This window comes from Sebastes fasciatus, chromosome 21 (genome assembly GCF_043250625.1).
Source record: "Sebastes fasciatus isolate fSebFas1 chromosome 21, fSebFas1.pri, whole genome shotgun sequence".
Classification (NCBI taxonomy): Eukaryota; Metazoa; Chordata; class Actinopteri; order Perciformes; family Sebastidae; genus Sebastes; species Sebastes fasciatus.
Genome location: NC_133815.1, coordinates 4487601 through 4507826, shown reverse-complemented (window position 1 = coordinate 4507826; position 20226 = coordinate 4487601). Strand labels below are relative to the sequence as shown.

The window sequence follows — 20226 nt, the reverse complement described above, 5'->3', positions numbered from 1 at the left end:
ATGACTTTTTCTAATTTTTTCGAAGTAATAGTATAGTATTTTGCATAGTATATGATGAACAAACAAACAAAATGTATACTATGGTGTTGTGTAGAGTGTATTTTGGACCAAAAAACAGAACTCAGACAGAGGTTTGCAAATGTTCAAAGGCAACTTTATTTAAGATATAAGTGGTCAGAGTAGATTCCTCAATGGGGTTGTGCAGGAAACGCTGAGAGAGTAGAGCTGTCAGCTGGAAAGCAGACTGGTAAGTCGCTGGGCGAGGTAAGCGGAAAATGGACCTAAAGCAAAGGTAAATACAAATTATTAAATTCAGGCAAACATGAGGATTTAACTGACCAAAACAAGAAACTGGCCTTAGCGTTAGCACTACCAAAAAAAAGTCATAGTAAAGAATGCTGAAATAGCATAACAAATCATAGTATGTCAGAAACATTAATAAAAAAGTTGAAGTATATTATGTCAAAAAAAGTAAAAAAGAAAGTCATAGTATATTATGTCGAAAAAAGTCATAGTTCTTTCGAAAAAAAGTCATAGTATGTAGAAAAAAAGTCATAGTATAGTATGTCGAAAAAAGTAAAAGAAAAGTTATAGTATGTTGAAAAAAGTCATAGTATAGTCTGTTGAAAAAATTCGAAGTCATAATATAGTATTTCGAAAAAAGTATGTCGATAAAAAGTTATAAAAAAAATCATTGTATAGTATGTCGAAAAAAGTTATAAAAAAGTCATTGTATAGTATGTCGAAAAAAGTTAAAAAAAAAGTCATAGTATAGTCTGTTGAAAAAATTAAAAATCATAATATGGTATGTTGAAAAAAGTAAAAAAAACAAGTCATAGCATAGTATTTCGAAAAAAGTCAAAAAAAAGTTATAATTTAGCATGTCGAAAAAAAGTCATAGTATAATATGTATGTATAGTATTGTATGTCAAAAACATGTCATGAAAAAAGTCATAAAAAGTCGGTGCTAAGACTTGAACATTCAGAAGTGATTTGTCACAGTTTTTACCAGTACATTATGTAAGAAATCTATACAGATAAAATATAATTATCTCTGCAATAACTGGTCTTGCATCTACTGATATGTCTATGACAGAAAATGTGGACAAATGCAGTGTCTCATTCACCTGTTCTTTGTGTATCAGATCTACCCAGATGAAGGCCACTTCATTCACAGTGAAGCAACGAGGCAGCACCTCAGCCAGTCCCTTGTAAACTTCTTCGAGGAATGCTTCAGGCTACCGGAACGAGTGTTTGAGGAGGCCCTGGAAGAGGAGAGCGAAGACGAGGGTTAGCTTGGCTTGCTGAGGCTGGTGTGCCCCAAATCCTTCCCACCCATACGTTTGAATACCTAACCTCCATCCTGTCCCCGTGCCCAAGCACAGCACTGGCATAGCCTACAGTTGTCCACAATATGCAACTCTAGTCTGTTCTTGCTCAATTTGATTTGCATTTGGACTCCCCGTGTCCGCATGCTGAACCTGAGACTGCCTTTCCAGCAGATGACGGATCTAGTCCTACATCCATCCTCCCACCTTCTGCCCTGAGTTCAAATTCAAACGGCCCTCCAGAGAGCCAACAAAGACTGATGACCTGACATGATGTTTTGGAATATACTGATTGATTTAACAGGGAGCCGTCTCCTTCACAGCAGGATGGACAAGCTCCTTAAAAGCAGTGGAGACAAAGCATCAGCTGTCACACAGACTTCCAAGCTGTGAGGAGAAGGAACACCTTATAGCACATAACTCGTGGGCTTGTATATTAATGAAAATCAGACTCCTGGTGAAGAACACTGGTTGACGGTGTTCACAATGGGGGTCTGGAATTGTGGCGATACAGGAAATGTTACTATTTTTAAAGTTGTGAAGAACTTTCATGTTGGACTGTGGTTGTGTCTATTGTTCTTACAGTATGTAAAATAGCACACAAACATTCACTCGGCTATTACGGATATATTTTCTTTTGGTATTCATGTTTGCCCTGATGTTCATCTCGTAGCCCCATTTTATGTATTTCAGTGATGCTGACGGAATTCTCTAACTGGCAAAATGTTTGGAAGAAAAACAGCGCCCATGGGTTTCTTAATGTTCATTTGAGACAGTTTAATTGTGACTCTCCAGTTTTATCAAATGTTTTATCAAAAAACAGAAGCATTAACTTGTTTTAGTCACTGTGCCTTATTTGTCAGAAAAAAACATCCTGCTGTGGGACTGCATTTATGAACTACAACGAGGAGAATTTTATAGGAATGGTTTGATTTTGGAAAATACACTTATTAGCTTAGCTTCTTGTCGAGAGTTAGAAAAGAAATTTGGTTCCATTCTATATCTGCCCCTTAAATATGAAGCTAGCTTAGCTTACTTAATATTCACGGACAGACGCAACAGTGGTATTAAACTTTTTATCAAACTCTCAGCATATTTCCCAAAATGGCAGCTATTGTTTTAAATCTGTAGCTTGAAACAGATAAGTATTAAGAGAAAGGTGTTAGCTCCTTTCAACAGCTACTATTTGATTGGGAAACTAAAGGGATTTTGAAGTTTCACTGAAAAATATCAATCGTTCTCTGGAAATATGCCCAATGACGACATTACACCGAGCTAAAATGTACAGAATCTGCATGCATCATTGCTTATAAGATGTTAAAGAATGGTACAGTAGGTGAAGAAAACGGTACAGAAACTGCAGTGTTTTTAAGGAAAGTGATGTCTCCCTTACTTAAATCTTAAATCAGTGAATACATTGTTCAAGGTTGAAGGCAAGAAGCAATTAAGGATTAGTGTTATACCCTGAGAAAATTATGCATTTGTATATAAAGGAGGAAAATTGTCCAATGAAGCCATGCAAACATGGCATACAAAGTTATGAATTCTTGAGGCACATGTTTAATTTTCTATTTTGTTTTATTTGAATGACCATTTGTGTTACGTTTTCAGTGCATGTTAAGAGGTTATTTGCAGCACTATCCCTGATAACTCAGTTCCACATGGTAATTTTGACATCTTGAATGTTCCTTACTGGATTGCATAAATTACATTTCCAGTAGTATTGTGATTGAGATCCCAGTCTCGTCAGCTTGATGTGTAAATGTTATTCAAATATCATTTTATCCTAAAAAGAAAAAAGAAACAGTATTACCTGAGTGTTATTTGTGCATAAAGCATTTTGGAAGTTACATTTGACTATTCATTTCCGTTCTCCTGTTGCTATCCTTGAATTGCATTGAAAGTGGACTTTATAAATGCCAATGGCAACATCAACCTCTCTTGCCCGTGGTTGAGGACTTTTTCAAGATGCTCCACTTTGTTATCCAAAGCATAGAAGGAAATTAATGGCAGATTGTGGCATGAAGGTAAATGTTAGAATAAAAAATAGATATTTTATCAGCCTTCAGAGTTTTGTGGCTCATCTGTTTTATTGTGAATTTTAAAGTTGTATTGATTCTTTTTTGGCAGCAGAAAACTGAACATTGACTACATGCACAATATATTCCGGGTTTTGCCCGAAAGTGAATATAGAGTGAATGAAGAGAGAGAGCGGTGTTAATGAGAACAATACAGTAAATCAGAGAATCAGATTGTTTCACAGCAGTTACGTTCTAAAGCACAAATAAAACCCACCCACAACTCTGCACTAACCTGTGGGAAGGTGGCAAGTTGCCAGATTTTGAATGAATGCAGCTGAAGGGCAGGCTTCTATCCACTGTGGCTCAGCGCTGCTTTCGGTCAAGGGGGGACCCTTCTGGAACACATGCACATAAGAACACACAACCCGTTGTCATCTGTGAAAAACAGTTGCTTTGTATTTGAGAGAGCTAAAGGGGGACTTGTTTCTCTATATCAGACGCTGGGGTTGTAACAAAGCCGCAGTAGCCTATCTGACAATCTGAACGGGCTGCACACCCTACGCGCTGTTATATATACACCCCCACATGGGGCCAAAAGAAAAGACGAAATACAGGCAGAGGGCAGATCTCTGCAAATACGGATACTGCCACACACTTCTAGTGGGGCATAAGTGACCCAGTGATTATTTTTGTATCAGTCTGTATATTGTTTTGTAGGAAATTCTTGCATATTATACCTTTAAAATGACGTGTGTTCCTCCTTCTGACCAGCTCCGGTTCCTTCCCCGCCAGAGAGGTGAAGTTCCAAGTCGCCAGAGACCGTCTTACGGGTTGTGCCCAGCCAAGGCCTGGCCATCAGAGGTTCGCCGGCGACCTCCTTTACCAGGTCTGGCTCCAGAAGGGGGCCCCGTTTTCCCTTTTCCGGGCGAGGTTGCTGCAACTCTTTTCTGGACGATTTATATAGGGTCAGTAAATCGCTCTTGGTCATGGGGACCTGCGTCGCAAACTGCCATAACAACCCCAATTGAGACGCATATTTCGAATGCTCTGTATACATGTCCAAAGAATGCCCCTAAAACCCGCACATATATCCCAAATGTTTTTATCGGAAAATGATACATTCGGAATAAGGCCTAATTCAGAACATCCAACCAGAATATGCTGTTAACATGACCCATATCAAAGTTGGGATATTGTCATATTTGGAGTAATAGTGAACTATTCAAAGCAGAATTCTTTAAAATATCACAATATGCTTTCTGTAATTGCATTTATTTTCTAATTTACTTACTAAACCCAGCTACAGCATCCACAAAGAATGATTTGACATTTTGACTTACTACTTGTTTGCATTCGCTGCTCATTCCATCTGTTGAATCTGCAACTAAACAAGTACAAATTATCTGCAAACATTTATGAGTCACGTGATTGAGACAACCAATCAGATGTTGAAAAAGGAAAAACACTCTGCAAACAGACATCAGAAAAAATATCTTTGCACGAAAAAAAACCTCTGCCCAAGTGTAAACAGGATTATAGTTGTATATCAGCGCTTTGCTCTCCTCCTCCTCGGATTCAAATCTGTGAAAGTTCTTCCTGGCTGTGAGGAGAAAAAACAAGATCATAAAGGCTCTATCATGCAGCTACTGACTGTGTAGTTAAGGAACCAAAAATGATGGTGTGTTCATACCTTCATTGACAAAGAATTCAGCCATGTAGAAGTTGTTCCTGACTGCTGATGGAGTGTGTGTAATGTAGGTCTTTGTCCATTCAAATGCATTTTTCTCTGGATGCCACTGTGTCCCATAAATTGGGTAATCATATGCTACCGAGAGGTGAGGGAAGAGAAAGTAAAAAAAAGTTCCCTCCTGTGTTATTTTGCTGTAAACTTGTTCCGATGAATTGATGCTGCATTGTAACTACCTTCCACCATTGACACAAACTCTGTTTCTCCATCCGTATTCGTGGAGAAAACTTTGTAAAAGTTTTTCAGCTTCTCATTTGTGTTTTGAGTCTGAAAGAAACCAACGGAGAGGTAAATTACAATGCACCCAATAAAACTACACCGCTGACTGTTGTGCTCAAGGGAGGAACAAAAGGCTCATATTTCACCACAAACTAGTAATATTTGTGTTCTCTAGCAGCACTGTGGCTCTAACACAGCACTCCTTATGTTTTCTCATCATAATAGTAATGAATGACGTACCGACATTAACAAACTCCATTGGTGAGAGTTCACGGTCAGTGGCTCAGAGGCCAGATCCTCCATGAGTTCAGCTGGGAAATCTTTAAACATCCTGCTGTCTTTGGAGTCTGGAAATGGGTCATAACATTATTATTTATCACTAAAAACAATATTAGTTTTTTCAAACAAATTTACATATCAACACTTCATTCATAGAAAAAAAATCTTCAAAAGATAGGACGTGAACCTGTATTTCCAGAGCTGAAGGTAACTGTATTAATTTAACGATAAGACTTCTCTCATTGATAAGTAATCAGTAGTACATCTATTAAGACAAAGACGTACCATTAGTTCGATCCCCGGCTGCTCCGGGTCACATGTCGATGTGTCCTTGAGCAAGACACTTAACCCCAAATTGCTCCCGGAGGCATAGCCATCGGTGTGTGAATGAGTATTAATGAGATTAAATCCTGACGGGCAAAGTTGGCACCTTAGTAGCCTCTGCCAACAGTGTATGAATGTGTGTGTGAATGGGTGAATACTGACATGTAGTGTAAAGAGCTTTGAGTGGTCGGAAGACTAGAAAAGCGCTATATAAGTCCAAGTCCATTTACCATTTAGTGAAGTTCAGAGGTAATGGCACACCGTTTGTATTGGTACGTGACAGTAAGTCCATTCCACTCGTCAAAACGGTCAGCTGCTCATAACCAAGACAGGTGCCCCACAAAGGAAAATAGTCGCCTCTCTTGTTTGCCTGAAACATCACAAACAGGCTGCAGCAAATATAAACATAAAAATATTTTTGTACCTCAATAACAAGTTAATAAAAGATTTTACATTCTTACCTCAATTGCGAGATCATAAAAGATTTTTGCAGATCTTTGATAACCAGATGAGGTGATGTTGACATTTCCACCTGGGTAAAGGATCCTGTTAACAAAGACATGCCCAAAATATTCAGCTGGTGCTTACTATATAGCTTCTTTGTACATCTGTAAGTAGCCTAATTTTGCTGTGAAAAGTTGTTTACAAAAGTTGTCATAGCAGTATAGTTATATATTGATAATTACCATATCTAACCCAAATATAACCTGTTTATTTTTTAACCTATAATTTACTTATCTGCCATTGTAATTAAGATTTACAGTAGTTTTTGTCGGTGTATCAGTCATAAACACAGCAGAAACGTGGCATGTAACGTGGCAAAAGTCATGATGACATAGGCAAAACAGAAAAATTGCATTGGAAAAATAAATACTTTGTGGGATGTTTGCTTCATAACAATGACCTTAAAATGTATATAATAGTGAACCCCGTACATAAAGTTGATTGTTTAGTTTTCTGAAACATACTGTCGGCTACATCAACCTGTCAGCTAGCAATGTTACTTTATCAAAAGCCATTTATAAATAAATCTCACCATTATTCATTTTGCAATAAATTCCCCCAAACCTAGCATAGAGGCTTTTACTGCTAACTATTTTATAACACATTTACCCGTTAATGGAGTTGAACAGTGTCTTATACTTGTCCGGTGTCTGGTCAATCCTGCAGAAATAGAAAGGGGAGGTTAAAGGTGTTGCAGAAGCTTTTATCTACTGGAGGAATGACATTAGACGGATCGATGATAACTCACATGACGGGTACAACCCTCGCTCCTGCTGACTCCAGGAACTTGACATAAGAGGCAGCAATGTAAGTGGCTCGATTTGGATTGGGGAAAAAATCTTCTTGAGCCAGTACACCTTTTGAGAGAAAAACACAACCAGTTTAAACACTTATAGTTACGACACTTCTGTTAGCATGCTGGCACTTTCCAAACTAAAACAACAATAATTTGGAGGCTTTACCTTATCAAAATGTAAGTTAGCCTCCTTTAACGTTGCAGTTAATACCAAACTTACCAATGATGGGTCTGTCATTCCTCTTGGCTGAAGAATAAAACACTAGACACGTAAGAGAAATGCAAAACAAGATCATTATTCTAAGAGTAAAACAACACTGTAGCACGTTGGCTACTGGTTACATCGTTGTCCACAACACTTCTGGGCTACTTCCTTCAGAATCATGTTTGACCTTAAATGACCTTGTTTATAGACTCCATTTTTTACAAATACATCAATAAGCAACCAGCAAGATGCAAACATATTCTGTATTTTGTGTGAAGATAATCCTTCCAATTAATTTGTTCTCCAAAAAAGGAGTTATCCATTTAAATTGTGAAATGTCCATATTAGTCTTTTGTGTTTATTATGTCAACATCTTTCTAAAAAGCTGTAATTTAATGATACATAACAATTTGGGGGAATTTGGGGGATGCGATGTTGAATAGTAGTTTCAAATTTCAAAAAAATCATACCTCTGGTCTGGTCACATCCAGTCTGATCGCTGACTGTGAGGTGGCTTATGTTTACACCAGCAGAAGTCAGCCCATTGTGTAACTGGCCGATGACGTCCTCAGTCAATACCCAAGTGCGAGCCAGGATCCAGGCAGAGTCAACGTGGAAAAATCCATATTCAGAACAAGAGTACACCAGAGAATATGTCTGGTAGTCTGTGTTGAGTACCCAGTAGGGACCATTTGGAACATCTGGACACAGATATAGATGGTATGAAATAGAAGAATGAAAGTTATTCTGTATTGTCTTATAATAGTAATTAGGAGTAATTATTTTTTTTAGGATTTTTACAGTGACCTGACCTGCTCTGGGGTTTTATTGTATTTAAAAAAAAAATTTAGAGAAGTGCTATACAAACAAAGGTCATTATTATTCTAGTTCAATTTTCTAAAAAAATAAAACAAATAGTGTATTTACCTTTAAAGAAGCTGACACCCAGAATAGCAGGTTGAGATGAGTTTTTAACTCTGGCAACACCCTCAATTGAGTTTATCTTCCCATTAGACCTGTAGAGAGAGGACGAGAGGGAGAATAGTACTAAACTATTGAAAAAATAAGGATTTCACTTGACTTGTACAATAAATGAAAATCCATCCATACTTGTTGCATGAAGGATGAATAGATGCATATAGGCAACTTTTAGCCCAATAAAAACTGGAAACATTGTGTTTAACTTAAGCAGCAGCTGGGCACTTTAATCCTTACAGCAGCTCTGCATTGTGAACTTTGACCGTCCCATCAGCGAGCAGACTGTATGTAGCTTGGTTACATTTTCCACTTCCAAACAGAGCTGGGAGCTTCTCTATTTCATACCAGGTGCCCATATACTAGAAGGAGAAGAGCACAAAGGTTGTTATAATCAGCAGACACTAAACTTCTACCAGTTTATATCAACTAAATACTAACTAACTAAATAGGCAAGACTGGATAAATGACCAATATGAACAAAATCAATACATACATGGCAAAAGTCATCAGTATTTCACCTTTGTAATGTCAAAGTCCTCTTGGACAGATGGCTGGGGACATTTTCCAGAGTGGAAAGACTGACCGTCAGCTGCCGCAGCAGTCAGGAAGAGAACAAGCATGACCTTCTCATCAAAGTTAGAATAGTTCATGTGGTTAAACTGGGTCCAGTCTTAAAACCAAAATAAGCGTGCAATAGCATCCACTCAATGTCAGTGGATTGATACAGATAATACATGTTGTACATTACAAATGTTGCGTCATTAAATGGAAAAAAAGGCTTACAGTACCTGGAATGCCGTCATGTCCAAGTGGCCAAAAACTCTCAAAAGATGTTCTGATGTAAAGAGCAAACTGAAAAAGAAAGTAAGAGCTTTCTGTACTAATGTACTACTACTGTATTATGAATTCTGACGAACCAGTGCAGTACAAACTGAGAGCAGTTTGGTTTCATTTGTTTTTTCCATGTCAAGACCTTTGGAAGGACAACATGTTTGCAGAGTTATATTTGAATACCGTTTACAAAGGTTTGTGACCCGGCCGCCATGTTGAAAACAGTCTCGCTAAAACCAAGCACCGCCCACTTGCCGGAGCACACTCTCATTTTACAGCTAAACAGTACAGTAAAATGTTTTTCTGAAAACATTTGGGGTGAGAAATAAGCATTACAGTAACAGGATATTGATTCATATTTGATCAGCGCTGCCTAGTTTGATAATTTCATCGGAGTTTTGCGAGCAGTGATTGACAGCTGCTTAAAAACTGAAATATTGCCAATGCCATTAAAAGCACAGGAGGACACAGATTATCTGTCTCATGCACTACTGTCAGGATATAGATTTATAAAAATATTTTTTTATCATATTTGCGCAAATTTACCGACATCAGCATTAATGAGAACAAAGTTTGCAGACCGGAAAACAATGTTTTGTTAATAAATACAGCTCGACAGTTTGGTAAAGCACATTTTGAGACATTATTGAAAAATATGTTGTGTGTAACTTGATACAAAGACATTTATTAAGGGGCAAATCATTTTCTAAAAATATGTACAGGTAATAATGTAATTAGAGTTTACTATTTGTTACTAAATAAAGCTAAATTGTATAATTTATTGTTGTAAATTTCATACGTTTAATGTTATTCCATATACAGTATATACTGAAATAATTTAATAAGTATGAGATTTATTATTGCGAAGGAGAACAGAGAACATTTTTCCACTGCTTTTTTCATAGTGAGGACATTAAAGTGTTAATGAATTCCATTTTATATATTGGTAATTGTAAATATGAATTCCTTAAATTATCACAATAGGCATTCTGATATAGCATTTATTCACTCAGCTGTAAACCCGGCATCCACAAAGCACAATTTGACATTTTTGACTTACTAATTGTTTAGTTGCAGATTGGACAGATGGAATGAGCAGCAAATGCAAACAAACAAGTAAAATTATCTGAAAACATTTACGAGTCACGTGACTGAGACAGCCAATCAGCTGTTGAAAAAGGAAAAGTGTTCCGCAAACAGACATCAGAAATAATAGATTTGCTCAAAGACACTCTCAGGCCCAACGTAAACAGGATTATAGTTGTATATCAGCGCTTTAGTCTCCTCCTCGTCAGATTCAAATCTGTGAAAGTTCTTCCTGGCTGTGAGGAGAGAAAACAAGATTTACAAGATCACAAAGGCTCTATCCTGCAACTACTGACTGTGTAGTTAAGGAACCAAAAATGATTCTGTGTTCATACCTTCATTGACAAAGAATTCAGCCATGTAGTAGGAGGTCCTGACTGCTGATGGAGAGTGTGGAACGTAAGACTGCTTCCATTCAAATGCATTTTTCTCTGGATGCCACTGTGTCCCATAAATTGGGTAATCATATGCTGTAAAGAGGTAAGGAAAGAGAAAGTAACTCATTAAAAAAGTTCCCTCCAGTGTTATTTTGCTGTAAACTTGTTCCGATGAATTGATGCTGCATTGTAACTACCTTCCACCGTTGACACAAACTCTGTTTCTCCATCCATATTCGTGGAGAGAACTTTGTAAAAGTTTTTCAGCTTCTCATTTGTGTTTTGAGTCTGAAAGAAACCAACAAAGAAAGTTACAATGCACCCAATAAAACAACACCCGGTTTTCACTTTCTCTACGAGCATCATTCCCCTCAGATGGTACCAAAAAAAAACACCGGCTAACAGGAAAAAAAGCTCATATTTCACAACAAACCAGTAATATTTGTGTATTCTAGCGGTTCTGTGGCTCTTATACTGCTCTCGTGTTTTCTCATCATAATAGTAATGAATGACGTACCGACATTAACAAACTCCACTTGTGAATGTTTGCAGTCAGCGGCTCAGAAGCCAGTTCTTCCATGAGTTCAGCTGGCACATCTTTAAACATCCTGCTGTCTTTGGCTTCTGGAAATGGGTCGTAACATTAATATGTATCATGAATAACAAAATGAGATATTTTAAGACAAATATGTATTTGCATCAGACATTTAAACGGGTTGATGTAAAGGTCTATTGTTGTCCTGTAAAATATGATAAATAATTAATAGTCTACAATTTGGTGAAACAAGCAATAGCACTAAAATGCAGATAATATTGTATCTAGTGGGAAAATTAATGTTTATATCATGTTGCTCCCCCACATATTTGACTAAGTCAACATTACAACAAAGTAAACATGACCTTTTTACGGAAGCCCTGAGAGGCAAGTGAGAAAAAAAAAAACTGTGATCCATTTTCTAAGTCTGATCTAAATATTTACTACTTAACAGGTGAAAAAAAATAGGTTTTATCAGGATAATCTTGTTAATTCCCGTAAATTAGTTTTTTCATCTGTGAAACAGGTGGAAAAAAAAAAGGTTTTGACAGGATTGTTTTTCTAAGTACCTTTTTTCATCTGTGAAAAGAGGTGGAAAAAGGTTTTGGGCGGTGTATTTGTTTTGTTGTCAGTATCATTTATCCCAGTATTTGTTGTTGTAATATTCATTTCAATGAGTATTTACATTATAAATAATATATCAATTTACATAACTTGCTAACACACAATATATTTACCTTGTGTTTAGAGTGCATGGAAAATTAAAACTCACATGTGAGAACAAAATTAATACTTTAAGTCCTATTGAGAACATGGTGCACTTCAGCCAACATGAGTATTCCTGATGAAACCTTTTTTTTTTTTCCACAGATGAAACTTTTTATAAGGAACTTAGAAAGATTATCCCGGCAAAGTTTTTTTTAGCGATTGTTAAGTCATAAACAAAGGAGAGAAACCCATTTAGATCACCAGAAAAAAAAAAAGAAAAAAAAATCTATCTTGCCATCTCACGGCTTCCATACTATTTTGCCTCTTCATCACATTTGTTCTAAATACAAAATAGCTTCACACTTTTGGGCAACACTTCACAAATCTTCAAAAGTTAGGACTTGAACCTAGATATCAAGATCTGAATGTAACTGTATTAATTTAAAGTTAAGACTTCTCTCATTGATGAGTAATCAGTAGTATATTTATTAAGACAAAGACATACCATTAGTGAAGTTCAGAGGTAATGGCACACCATTCGTATCGGTACGTGACAGTAAGTCCATTCCACTCGTCAAAACGGTCAGCTGCTCATAACCAAGACAGGTGCCAAACACAGGAAAATAGTCGCCTCTCTTGTTTGCCTGAAACATCACAGAGTCTGCAGCATAATTCAGCATCAACACACTAAAACCTAGTTACTAATATTTTACACTTTTACCTCAATAGCAAGATCATAAAAGACTTTAGCAGCTCGTTGATAACCAGATGATGTGATGCTGGCACTTCCGCCTGGGTAAAGGATCCTATTAACAAAAGACAACACACAGGAGCTGAGTCACGAAAGAAACAAAATGTTCTGTATTTTATTTATTTTTTTAAGTGTGTGACATGTTTTGAGGTTTATGTGTCGTCAGTCACTTTGTGAGTTTATCACTTTCCACATTATATTATTCTGTTTTCAAGAAATGCTCAAAATATTCAGCTGGTGCTTACTATATAGCTTCTTTGTACATCTGTTAGTGACCTAATGTTGCCTTGAAAAATTGTCTACAAAAGTTGTCATACCAGTATTGTTATATATTGACAATTATTATATATATATATATATATATATTTTAAAGATTTTATTATTAACCTATATTATCTGCCATTGTAATTAAGATTTACAGCAGTTTCTGCTGGTGTATCAGTCATAAACACAGCAGAATTATGTAACGTGGCAAGGGTAAAAGTCCTGATGACATGGGCAAAACACCGAAAAATATCATTAGAAAACCAAATTCTTTGTGGGATATTTTTCTCATAAAAAGGGCCTTAAAATTGTCTATTATATTGAACTAAATCTCAACAAAAACTGAGCATTATGACTTTATCCAAACGAAAGTTTCTGATATTTTGTCCATCCGGTACATAAAGTTGATTTACTTTTCTGAAACATACTGTAGACCACATGAACCTGACAGCAAATGTTCTTTTGTCAAAAGCCATTTATAAATAACCACAAATATATCTCATCATTATTCATTTTTTAAATAAATTCCCCCAAACCTAGCATAGAGGCTTTGACTGCTAACTATTTTATAAGACATTTACCCGTTAATGGAGTTGAACAGTGTTTTATACTCCTCCGGTGTCTGGTTAATCCTGCAAGAATAAAAAAGGGGAGGTTTCAGTTCAAGAGCACTGGTGTTGCAAATGATGTTATGTAGAATGAAGTTAGGAAACGGTTAAATAATAACTCACATGACGGGTACAACCCTTGCTCCTGCTGACTCCAGGGTCTTGACATAAGAGGCAGCAATGTAAGATATTTGATTTCCTTTTGGGTTACGAATGTCTTGAGACAGTACACCTTTTGAGAGAAAAACACAACGAGTTTAAACACTCATAGGTAGTAATGACACTTCTGTTAGCATGCTGTCACTGAGCCTATCAAAATGTAAGTTAGCCAAATTTAATGTTGCAGTTAATACCATGTTAATAAACTTACCAATGATGGGTCTGTCATTCCTCTTGGCTAGACATGTAAGAGAAATGCAAAACAAGAACAAGATTATTATTCTAAATGAAAAACAACACTGTAGCATGTTGGCGGCAGGTTACATCGTTGTCCACAACACTTCTGGGCTACTTCCTTCAGAGTCACGTTTGACCTCAAATTACCTTGTTTATAGATTTTTATTTTGGACTTTTAAGTAACCAACAAGATGCAAACACAGTCTGTATTATATTTCCTGTGGAGATAATTATTCCAATTATTTATTCTCCCAAAAAAAAGTTATCCAAGTAAATTGTGAAATGTCCATTTTACTCTAATGACTTCATTACTACAGCACTAGATGCTCTCAACATATTTTTAAAAAGCTGTATTTTAATGATATATAAACATTTTGGGATTTTGGATAACCAATTAAAATATATATTTGCAGAATAAATTTAACTCTTTTTTTCTATTTCATTTTTTGTTGTTAATTTATTTAGATAATTTTTGGGGAATATAATGATCATGAGCTGTTAGCTTATATTCGATGTTTACATTTACCATTTGCCTTAAAGCTGGAACCCACAACACAATACACGATAATAACTTGATTATTTTACTGAGCTATACAACTATACAACAGCAGAAAGACCTTAAGGCACAAATGCCCCTAATTATTGGTTAGTAATGAACTTTTTCCATTGTTTTGGCACTGATAAAACCACATTGGTTTACTTTAATGTTAATGTTCAACCTTAAAACTGTGATTCAACAGTTCAAAACAGAACCTTGTTCCCAATTTTTCTTTTGGCTGATCATACCTCTGGTCTGGTCACATCCAGTCTGATCGCTGACTGTGACGCTGCTTATGTTAACACCAGCAGAAGTCAGCCCATTATGTAACCGGCCGATGACGTCCTCAGTCAATACCCGAGTGCGAGCCAGAATCCAGGCATACTCAACGTAGAAAGTTCCATAGTCAGAACAAGAGTACACCAGAGAATAGGACTGGTAGTCTGTGTTGAGCACCCAGTAGGGACCACCTGGAATATCTGATGATAAGAATGGTATGAAATAGAACAATGAAAGGTATTCTGTATTGTCTTATAATAGTAAAACATACTATATATTACTGATAGTAATACACGCAGAAACTTAAGCATTATTTTTAGGATATTTGACAGTGACCTGACTTTTGAGGAGCAGGTTAAGTGAGTTGTGCAGTCCTGCTGAGAAAAGTCTCAAAAATCAAGTCATACCTGTCTCATCCCAATTTAGAGAAGGTGATTCATGCTTTTATTTCATCTCTTCTAAACTATTGAAACTCTCTCTATAGAATTTTTACTGGTACTAGATGCAGACACCATATTAGTTCAACTTAATTACATTCATCATATACATACAGGTACCCAACCTAAGTATTTAGGGGCAGTGGGCTGCTGTAAAACGCCCAGGGAGAAACTAGAGGTTCAGTGTCTCGCTCAATCAGCTAAAGCCGCCCCAAAACACTCCAGTCTTAGTATCTCTGCTCCGGCTAAAGCTGGCAGTAAAATTCAGAATGGATATGTACTGCGTATATAGTATACTATAGGCTATTGCTGAGCTTTTAATGAGCCGGAAGGCAGCCTTACTGTACAGTAGATCCTCAGGCAAGGCTCTTTTGGTAAGACTAAACTGCTTGAGGAAATTAGACTAGCAAAATTAGTTCAATCCTTTAAATCCCTTCTAAAAACAGGCTTTTATATGATTCACTCCCTATGCACATTTAGGTTTTGTATCTCTGTTTGTTGGTGTGTTTAGCTGTATCTATGTACCTTAGATATTAACTTTTATTTATATTCATTTATTTATTGCTGCTTTGGGGTTTTATTGTATGTAAACATTCTTTTTAGAGACGTGCTATACAAATAAAAGGTCATTATTATTCTAGTTAAATTTTCTAAAAAAACAAACAAACAAATAATGTATTTACCTTCAACAAAGAGGACATCCAGAATAGCAGGTTGAGATGAGTTTTCAACTCTGGCAACACCCTGAATTGAGTTTATCGTCCCATTAGACCTGTGGAGAGAGGACGAGAGGGAGAAAATGACAACTTCACTTGACTTGTACAAGAAAAGTAAATCCACCCATACTTGTTCCTATGCAGAGTGAAGGATGAACAGATGAATATAGGCTACTTCAGCCATATAAAAATGTTGGAAACATTGTTTTTAACTTAAGCAGCAGCTAGGCACTTCAATACTTACAGCACTTCTGCATTGCGAACTTTGACCGTCCCATCAGTGAGCAGACTGTATGTAGCTTGGATGCATTTTCCACTTCCAAACAGAGCTGGGAGCTTCTCTATTTCGTACCAGGTGCCCATATACTAGAAAGAGAAGAGCACAAAGGTCAGCAGTGGCGTTTTAGCAGTGGTGCATCTCCTTCAATAAGACATCAAACCAACTTGTTTATATCAACTAAATATCAAATAGGCAAAAATGGCACCACTGTACATGGCAAAAGTCATCAGTATTTCACCTTTGTAATGTTGAAGTCCTTTTGAACAGATGGCTCAGGGCATTGGCCAAGGTGGAAAGTCTGACCGTCAGCTGCCGGAGCAGTCAGGAGGAGAGCAAGCAGGACCTTTCACATCAAAGATATAATAGTTCATGTGGTTAAACTGGGTCCAGTCTTAAATCCAAAATAAGAGTGAAATAGCATCCACTCAAAGTCCGTGGATTGATACAGACAATACATTTTACACGTTACAAATGCTGTGTCATTAAATGAAAAATATGCTTAAAGTACCTGAAATGCCTTCATGTCCAAGTGGCCAAAAACTCTCAAAAGAAGTTCTGATGTAAAGAGAAACCTGAAAAAGACTCAAAGCAAAGTAAGAGCCCGCTGTACTACTCTATTAGTACCGTATCACGTACTCTGAATAATCAATGCAGCACAATCTGAGAGCAATTCCTTTTTTTCTTTCCATGTCAGACCTTTGGAAGGAAAATATTTGAGCTACATGTTTACAAAACCTTTAACCTTTAGCCTTCACAGATAACATGTACAGGAGGTTAAAATGGATTTAGAGACTCCAGAGTAAAACCAATGAGATTATTTTACTCTGAAAGATTACAGTAATATAGGTCTTGCATTTTTGCTTGAATACTGAAATATATTTCAGTATTTGTGTCTCTCTCCAGGGTGCTGAAAGATCAGACTAGAGCCCAGCTGGTAGATTTACAGTGCATCCGGAAAGTATTCACAGCGCTTCATTTTTTCCACATTTTGTTATGTTACAGCCTTATTCCAAATTGGATTAAATTCATTTTTTTCCTCAAAATTCTACACACAATACCCAATAATGATAACGTGAAAATTTATTTTTGAAAATTTGTTTTATTAAAAATAAAAGACGAAAAAATCACATGTACATAAGTATTCACAGCCTTTGCCATGACACTCAAAATTGAGCTCAGGTGCATCCTGTTTCCACCGATCATCCTTGAGATGTTTCTACAACTTGATTGGAGTCCACCTGTGGTAAATTCAGTTGATTGGACATGATTTGGAAAGGCACACACCTGTCTATATAAGGTCCCACTGTTGACAGTGCATGTCAGAGCACAAACCAAGCCATGAAGTCCAAGGAATTGTCTGTAGACCTCCAAGACAGGATTGTATCGAGGCACAGATCTGGGGAAGGCTACAGAAAAATTTCTGCGGCATTTAAGATCCCAATGAGCACAGTGGCCTCCATCATCCGTAAATGGAAGAAGTTTGGAACCACCAGGACTCTTCCTAGAGCTGGCCGCCCGGCCAAACTGAGCGATTGCGGGAGAAGGGCCTTAGTGAGGGAGGTGACCAAGAACCCGATGGTCACTCTGACAGAGCTCCAGCGTTGCTCTGTGAAGAGAGGAGAACCTTCCAGAGGGACAACCATCTCTGCAGCACTCTACCAATCAGGCCTGTATGGTAGAGTGGTCAGACGGAAGCCAATCCTCAGTAAAAGGCAAATGACAGCCCGCCTGAAGTTTGCCAAAAGGCACCTGAAGGACTCTCAGACCATGAGAAACAAAATGCTCTGGTCTGATGAAACAAAGATTGAACTCTTTGGCCTGAATGCCAAGCGTCATGTCTGGAGGAAACCACGCTCATCACATGGCCAATACCATCCCTACAGTGAAGCATGGTGGTGGCAGCATCATGCTGTGGGGATGTTTTTCAGCCGCAGGAACTGGGAGACTAGTCAGGATCGAGGAAAAAATGAATGCAGCAATGTACAGAGACATCCGCGCTCTGGACTTCAGACTGGGGCGAAGGTTCATCTTCCAACAGGACAACGACACTAAGCACACAGCCAAGATAACAAGGGAGTGGCTTCGGGACGACTCTGTGAATGTCTTTGAGTGGCCCAGCCAGAGCCCAGACTTGAACCCGATTGAACATCTCTGGAGAGATCTGAAAATGGCTGTGCACCGACGCTCCCCATCCAACCTGATGGAGCTTGAGAGGTCCTGCAAAGAAGAATGGGAGAAACTGCCCAAAAATAGGTGTGCCAAGCTTGTACCATCATACTCAAAAAGACTTGAGGATGTAATTGCGGCTAAAGGTGCTTCAACAAAGTATTGAGCAAAGGCTGTGAATACTTATGTATGTAGGGACCTAGCATCTGGCTGGTTTCAAGTGACCTCATGACCTCAGTAACATGATCCTTGACCACAGGACTCAGCTCAGTCCTCATTGGCTACAGTAACATTTCACACAGAGGTGTGAAATTCACACAGAACAAAACCAGAGGAATGTCCTTTGTTCCTCCTCTTTCTACTCATTCTCCTCAACAAGCTGACCTGTTTGAGGTGAGATGCTGCGCTCCAGACCGGAAGCAGCTCTGCTCTCTTTCTACTCTTCATCACAGCTCTCCAGACCAGAACTAGCAAAACAGTTCTGCTTCTGATCTATGGTCTGTTAGGAAACAGCCATAGCAACAAAAGGAACCAAAAGGCGGACGACGCGAGTGCCCGCCTTTCACCAGCTAACTTCAAGCTATCAAGCTACTGGAGAGTTAGCACCAAGCTAACAGCAAAGACGACCTCTTTGACTTGGAACCACAACTTCAACACATGGAATTACAAACCCTGTTCTTCCATCGGTAACGTACTGGGCCTTAGCATTAGCAATCGCACATGGCTGAGCAAGACAGTTAAACTTTGATTTCTAGAATGTACCTGTATTAATATGTTTAATGTTATTCATTGAGTTTGACTGTGGTGATTTATCTGTATTTGATTTTCGGGTAGCTGGCTTCGCCACATCTGATGTGTTTAGTTTATGCTTCACATAGACAAGGTCTTGCATGCAAACTAACCATCTTTTCTAACCCACTGCATATCTAACACACATTAAGATCACATACAGAAACTGTGAATTAGTTAAACATAAACATACAGCTTCAGATAATCTTAAACCCACATCACCCCCCCCCTGTGTCCTTCTGGAGCACATGTGCTCAGAAGAACAAAGAGGTTACGTGATGACATGCTGGTGGCCATCTTTGATTCCGCCATCTTTGTAGTTTTACAGCGCCCGCCATTTTGTTTGTAGGCCATACAGACATTTTGAAACAAGACGCCATCTTGTTTCCCCCCCCCCCCCTCTCTCTCTCACACACACATGCTTACACACTGTGTTTGGTTTGTTTAGTTTAGTTATTTAGTTAGATTAATATTGTGTTTTGAACCTTTATTATCTTGTAAATAAATGTTTGTGGAATATACATGCTGGTCTCTTTAATGTTGCACAAGAGTGAACAATGCCAACCTCTGCTCTGTCAAGAATTCCGATATCCTTCAACCTTTACTATCTATTTTGGTTATAGTTATTAATTTAATTATTAATCAACGTTCCAAATTGATAGTTTAGCATATATAATGAGACTATATTAACGTTTTGGTCATTGGTCCCTGATTCCAGGGTGGTGCCCCGTTTATTATTGATGTTTATTGATAATCTTTATTAATAATTATATTATTTATTAATTAATTTGCTAATAACCAAAACCTACTAAAGTAGAATCCCTACATGTACATGTTATATTTTCGTTCTTTGTTTTTAATAAATTAGCAAAAATTTTAAACAAACTTTTTTCACTTTGTCATTATGGGGTATTGTGTGTAAAATTGAGGAAAAAAATTAATTTAATCCATTTTGGAATAAGGCTGTAACATAACAAAATGTGGAAAAAGTGAAGCGCTGTGATTATTATTGCAAAGGAGAACAGAGAATATTTTTCCACTGCTTTTTTCATAGTGAGGACATT

The 20226-nt window shown here is 37.5% G+C and overlaps 3 protein-coding genes across 11 annotated transcripts in view; 1 reads left to right on the top strand and 2 right to left on the bottom strand.

Moving 5' to 3' along the window:
* LOC141759794 (A-type potassium channel modulatory protein DPP6-like) overlaps window positions 1–3392 on the top strand; it is a 247028-nt gene extending 243636 nt beyond the window's left edge. For all 5 annotated transcript variants that reach the window (XM_074622183.1, XM_074622184.1, XM_074622186.1 and 2 more), the window contains one exon: window positions 1146–3392. In XM_074622183.1, coding sequence (XP_074478284.1) covers window positions 1146–1295 — 150 coding nt within the window. In that variant the 3' untranslated portion in view covers window positions 1296–3392. The remainder of the gene's footprint in view (window positions 1–1145) is intronic.
* Window positions 133–16863, bottom strand: LOC141759796 (gamma-glutamyl hydrolase-like). 3 transcript variants are annotated; one of them, XR_012592198.1, is made up of 18 exons: window positions 16716–16863; window positions 16446–16550; window positions 16172–16293; window positions 15895–15983; window positions 14744–14974; window positions 13932–13958; window positions 13685–13793; window positions 13535–13585; window positions 12660–12744; window positions 12444–12582; window positions 5556–5662; window positions 5273–5363; window positions 5040–5174; window positions 4690–4949; window positions 4087–4296; window positions 3642–3744; window positions 1128–1265; window positions 133–281 (listed from the first exon to the last, which is right to left on the bottom strand). XR_012592198.1 is itself a non-coding variant. In XM_074622189.1 (14 exons), exons 1-14 carry the CDS (start codon window positions 16728–16730, stop codon window positions 10436–10438), a joined length of 1425 nt encoding a protein of 474 aa, XP_074478290.1. In that variant the 5' UTR covers window positions 16731–16859; the 3' UTR covers window positions 10220–10435. The 3 variants fall into 3 exon arrangements, 1 of the variants encoding a protein (XP_074478290.1); XR_012592197.1 differs by lacking the exons at window positions 5273–5363; window positions 5556–5662 and adding exons at window positions 10893–10983; window positions 11213–11319 and having other exon boundaries at window positions 16716–16862; XM_074622189.1 differs by lacking the exons at window positions 133–281; window positions 1128–1265; window positions 3642–3744; ... (3 more) ...; window positions 5273–5363; window positions 5556–5662 and adding exons at window positions 10220–10554; window positions 10654–10788; window positions 10893–10983; window positions 11213–11319 and having other exon boundaries at window positions 16716–16859.
* On the bottom strand, window positions 6130–10063 carry LOC141759798 (apolipoprotein D-like). Of its 3 annotated transcripts, none has more exons than XM_074622190.1 (10): window positions 9190–10063; window positions 8920–9071; window positions 8639–8760; window positions 8351–8439; window positions 7894–8124; window positions 7439–7480; window positions 7171–7279; window positions 7032–7082; window positions 6380–6464; window positions 6130–6288 (listed from the first exon to the last, which is right to left on the bottom strand). In XM_074622190.1, the coding sequence occupies exons 2-10, from the start codon at window positions 9049–9051 to the stop codon at window positions 6145–6147; spliced, it is 1005 nt and encodes a 334-aa protein (XP_074478291.1). In that variant the 5' UTR covers window positions 9052–9071; window positions 9190–10063; the 3' UTR covers window positions 6130–6144. The 3 variants fall into 3 exon arrangements, with proteins under 3 accessions (XP_074478291.1, XP_074478292.1, XP_074478293.1); XM_074622191.1 differs by having other exon boundaries at window positions 8920–9024; XM_074622192.1 differs by having other exon boundaries at window positions 6155–6307; window positions 8920–10063.
* Window positions 16864–20226: the final 3363 nt, after the last annotated feature.

Excerpts from the sequence above, each read along its gene's own strand:
- LOC141759798 (XM_074622190.1), bottom strand. The coding sequence starts at position 9,051 with ATGAACTATTCTAACTTTGATGAGAAGGTCATGCTTGTTCTCTTCCTG. Across the intron at positions 7,481-7,893 it reads TGGATGTGACCAGACCAGAG|TGTTTTATTCTTCAGCCAAG; the intron begins GTATGATTTTTT and ends TTACGTGTCTAG. Across the intron at positions 6,465-7,031 it reads CTGTTCAACTCCATTAACGG|GATCCTTTACCCAGGTGGAA; the intron begins GTAAATGTGTTA and ends CTTTGTTAACAG.
- LOC141759796 (XM_074622189.1), bottom strand. Across the intron at positions 15,984-16,171 it reads GTTCGCAATGCAGAAGTGCT|GTCTAATGGGACGATAAACT; the intron begins GTAAGTATTGAA and ends CTCTCTCCACAG. Across the intron at positions 13,959-14,743 it reads TGGATGTGACCAGACCAGAG|CCAAGAGGAATGACAGACCC; the intron begins GTATGATCAGCC and ends TTACATGTCTAG.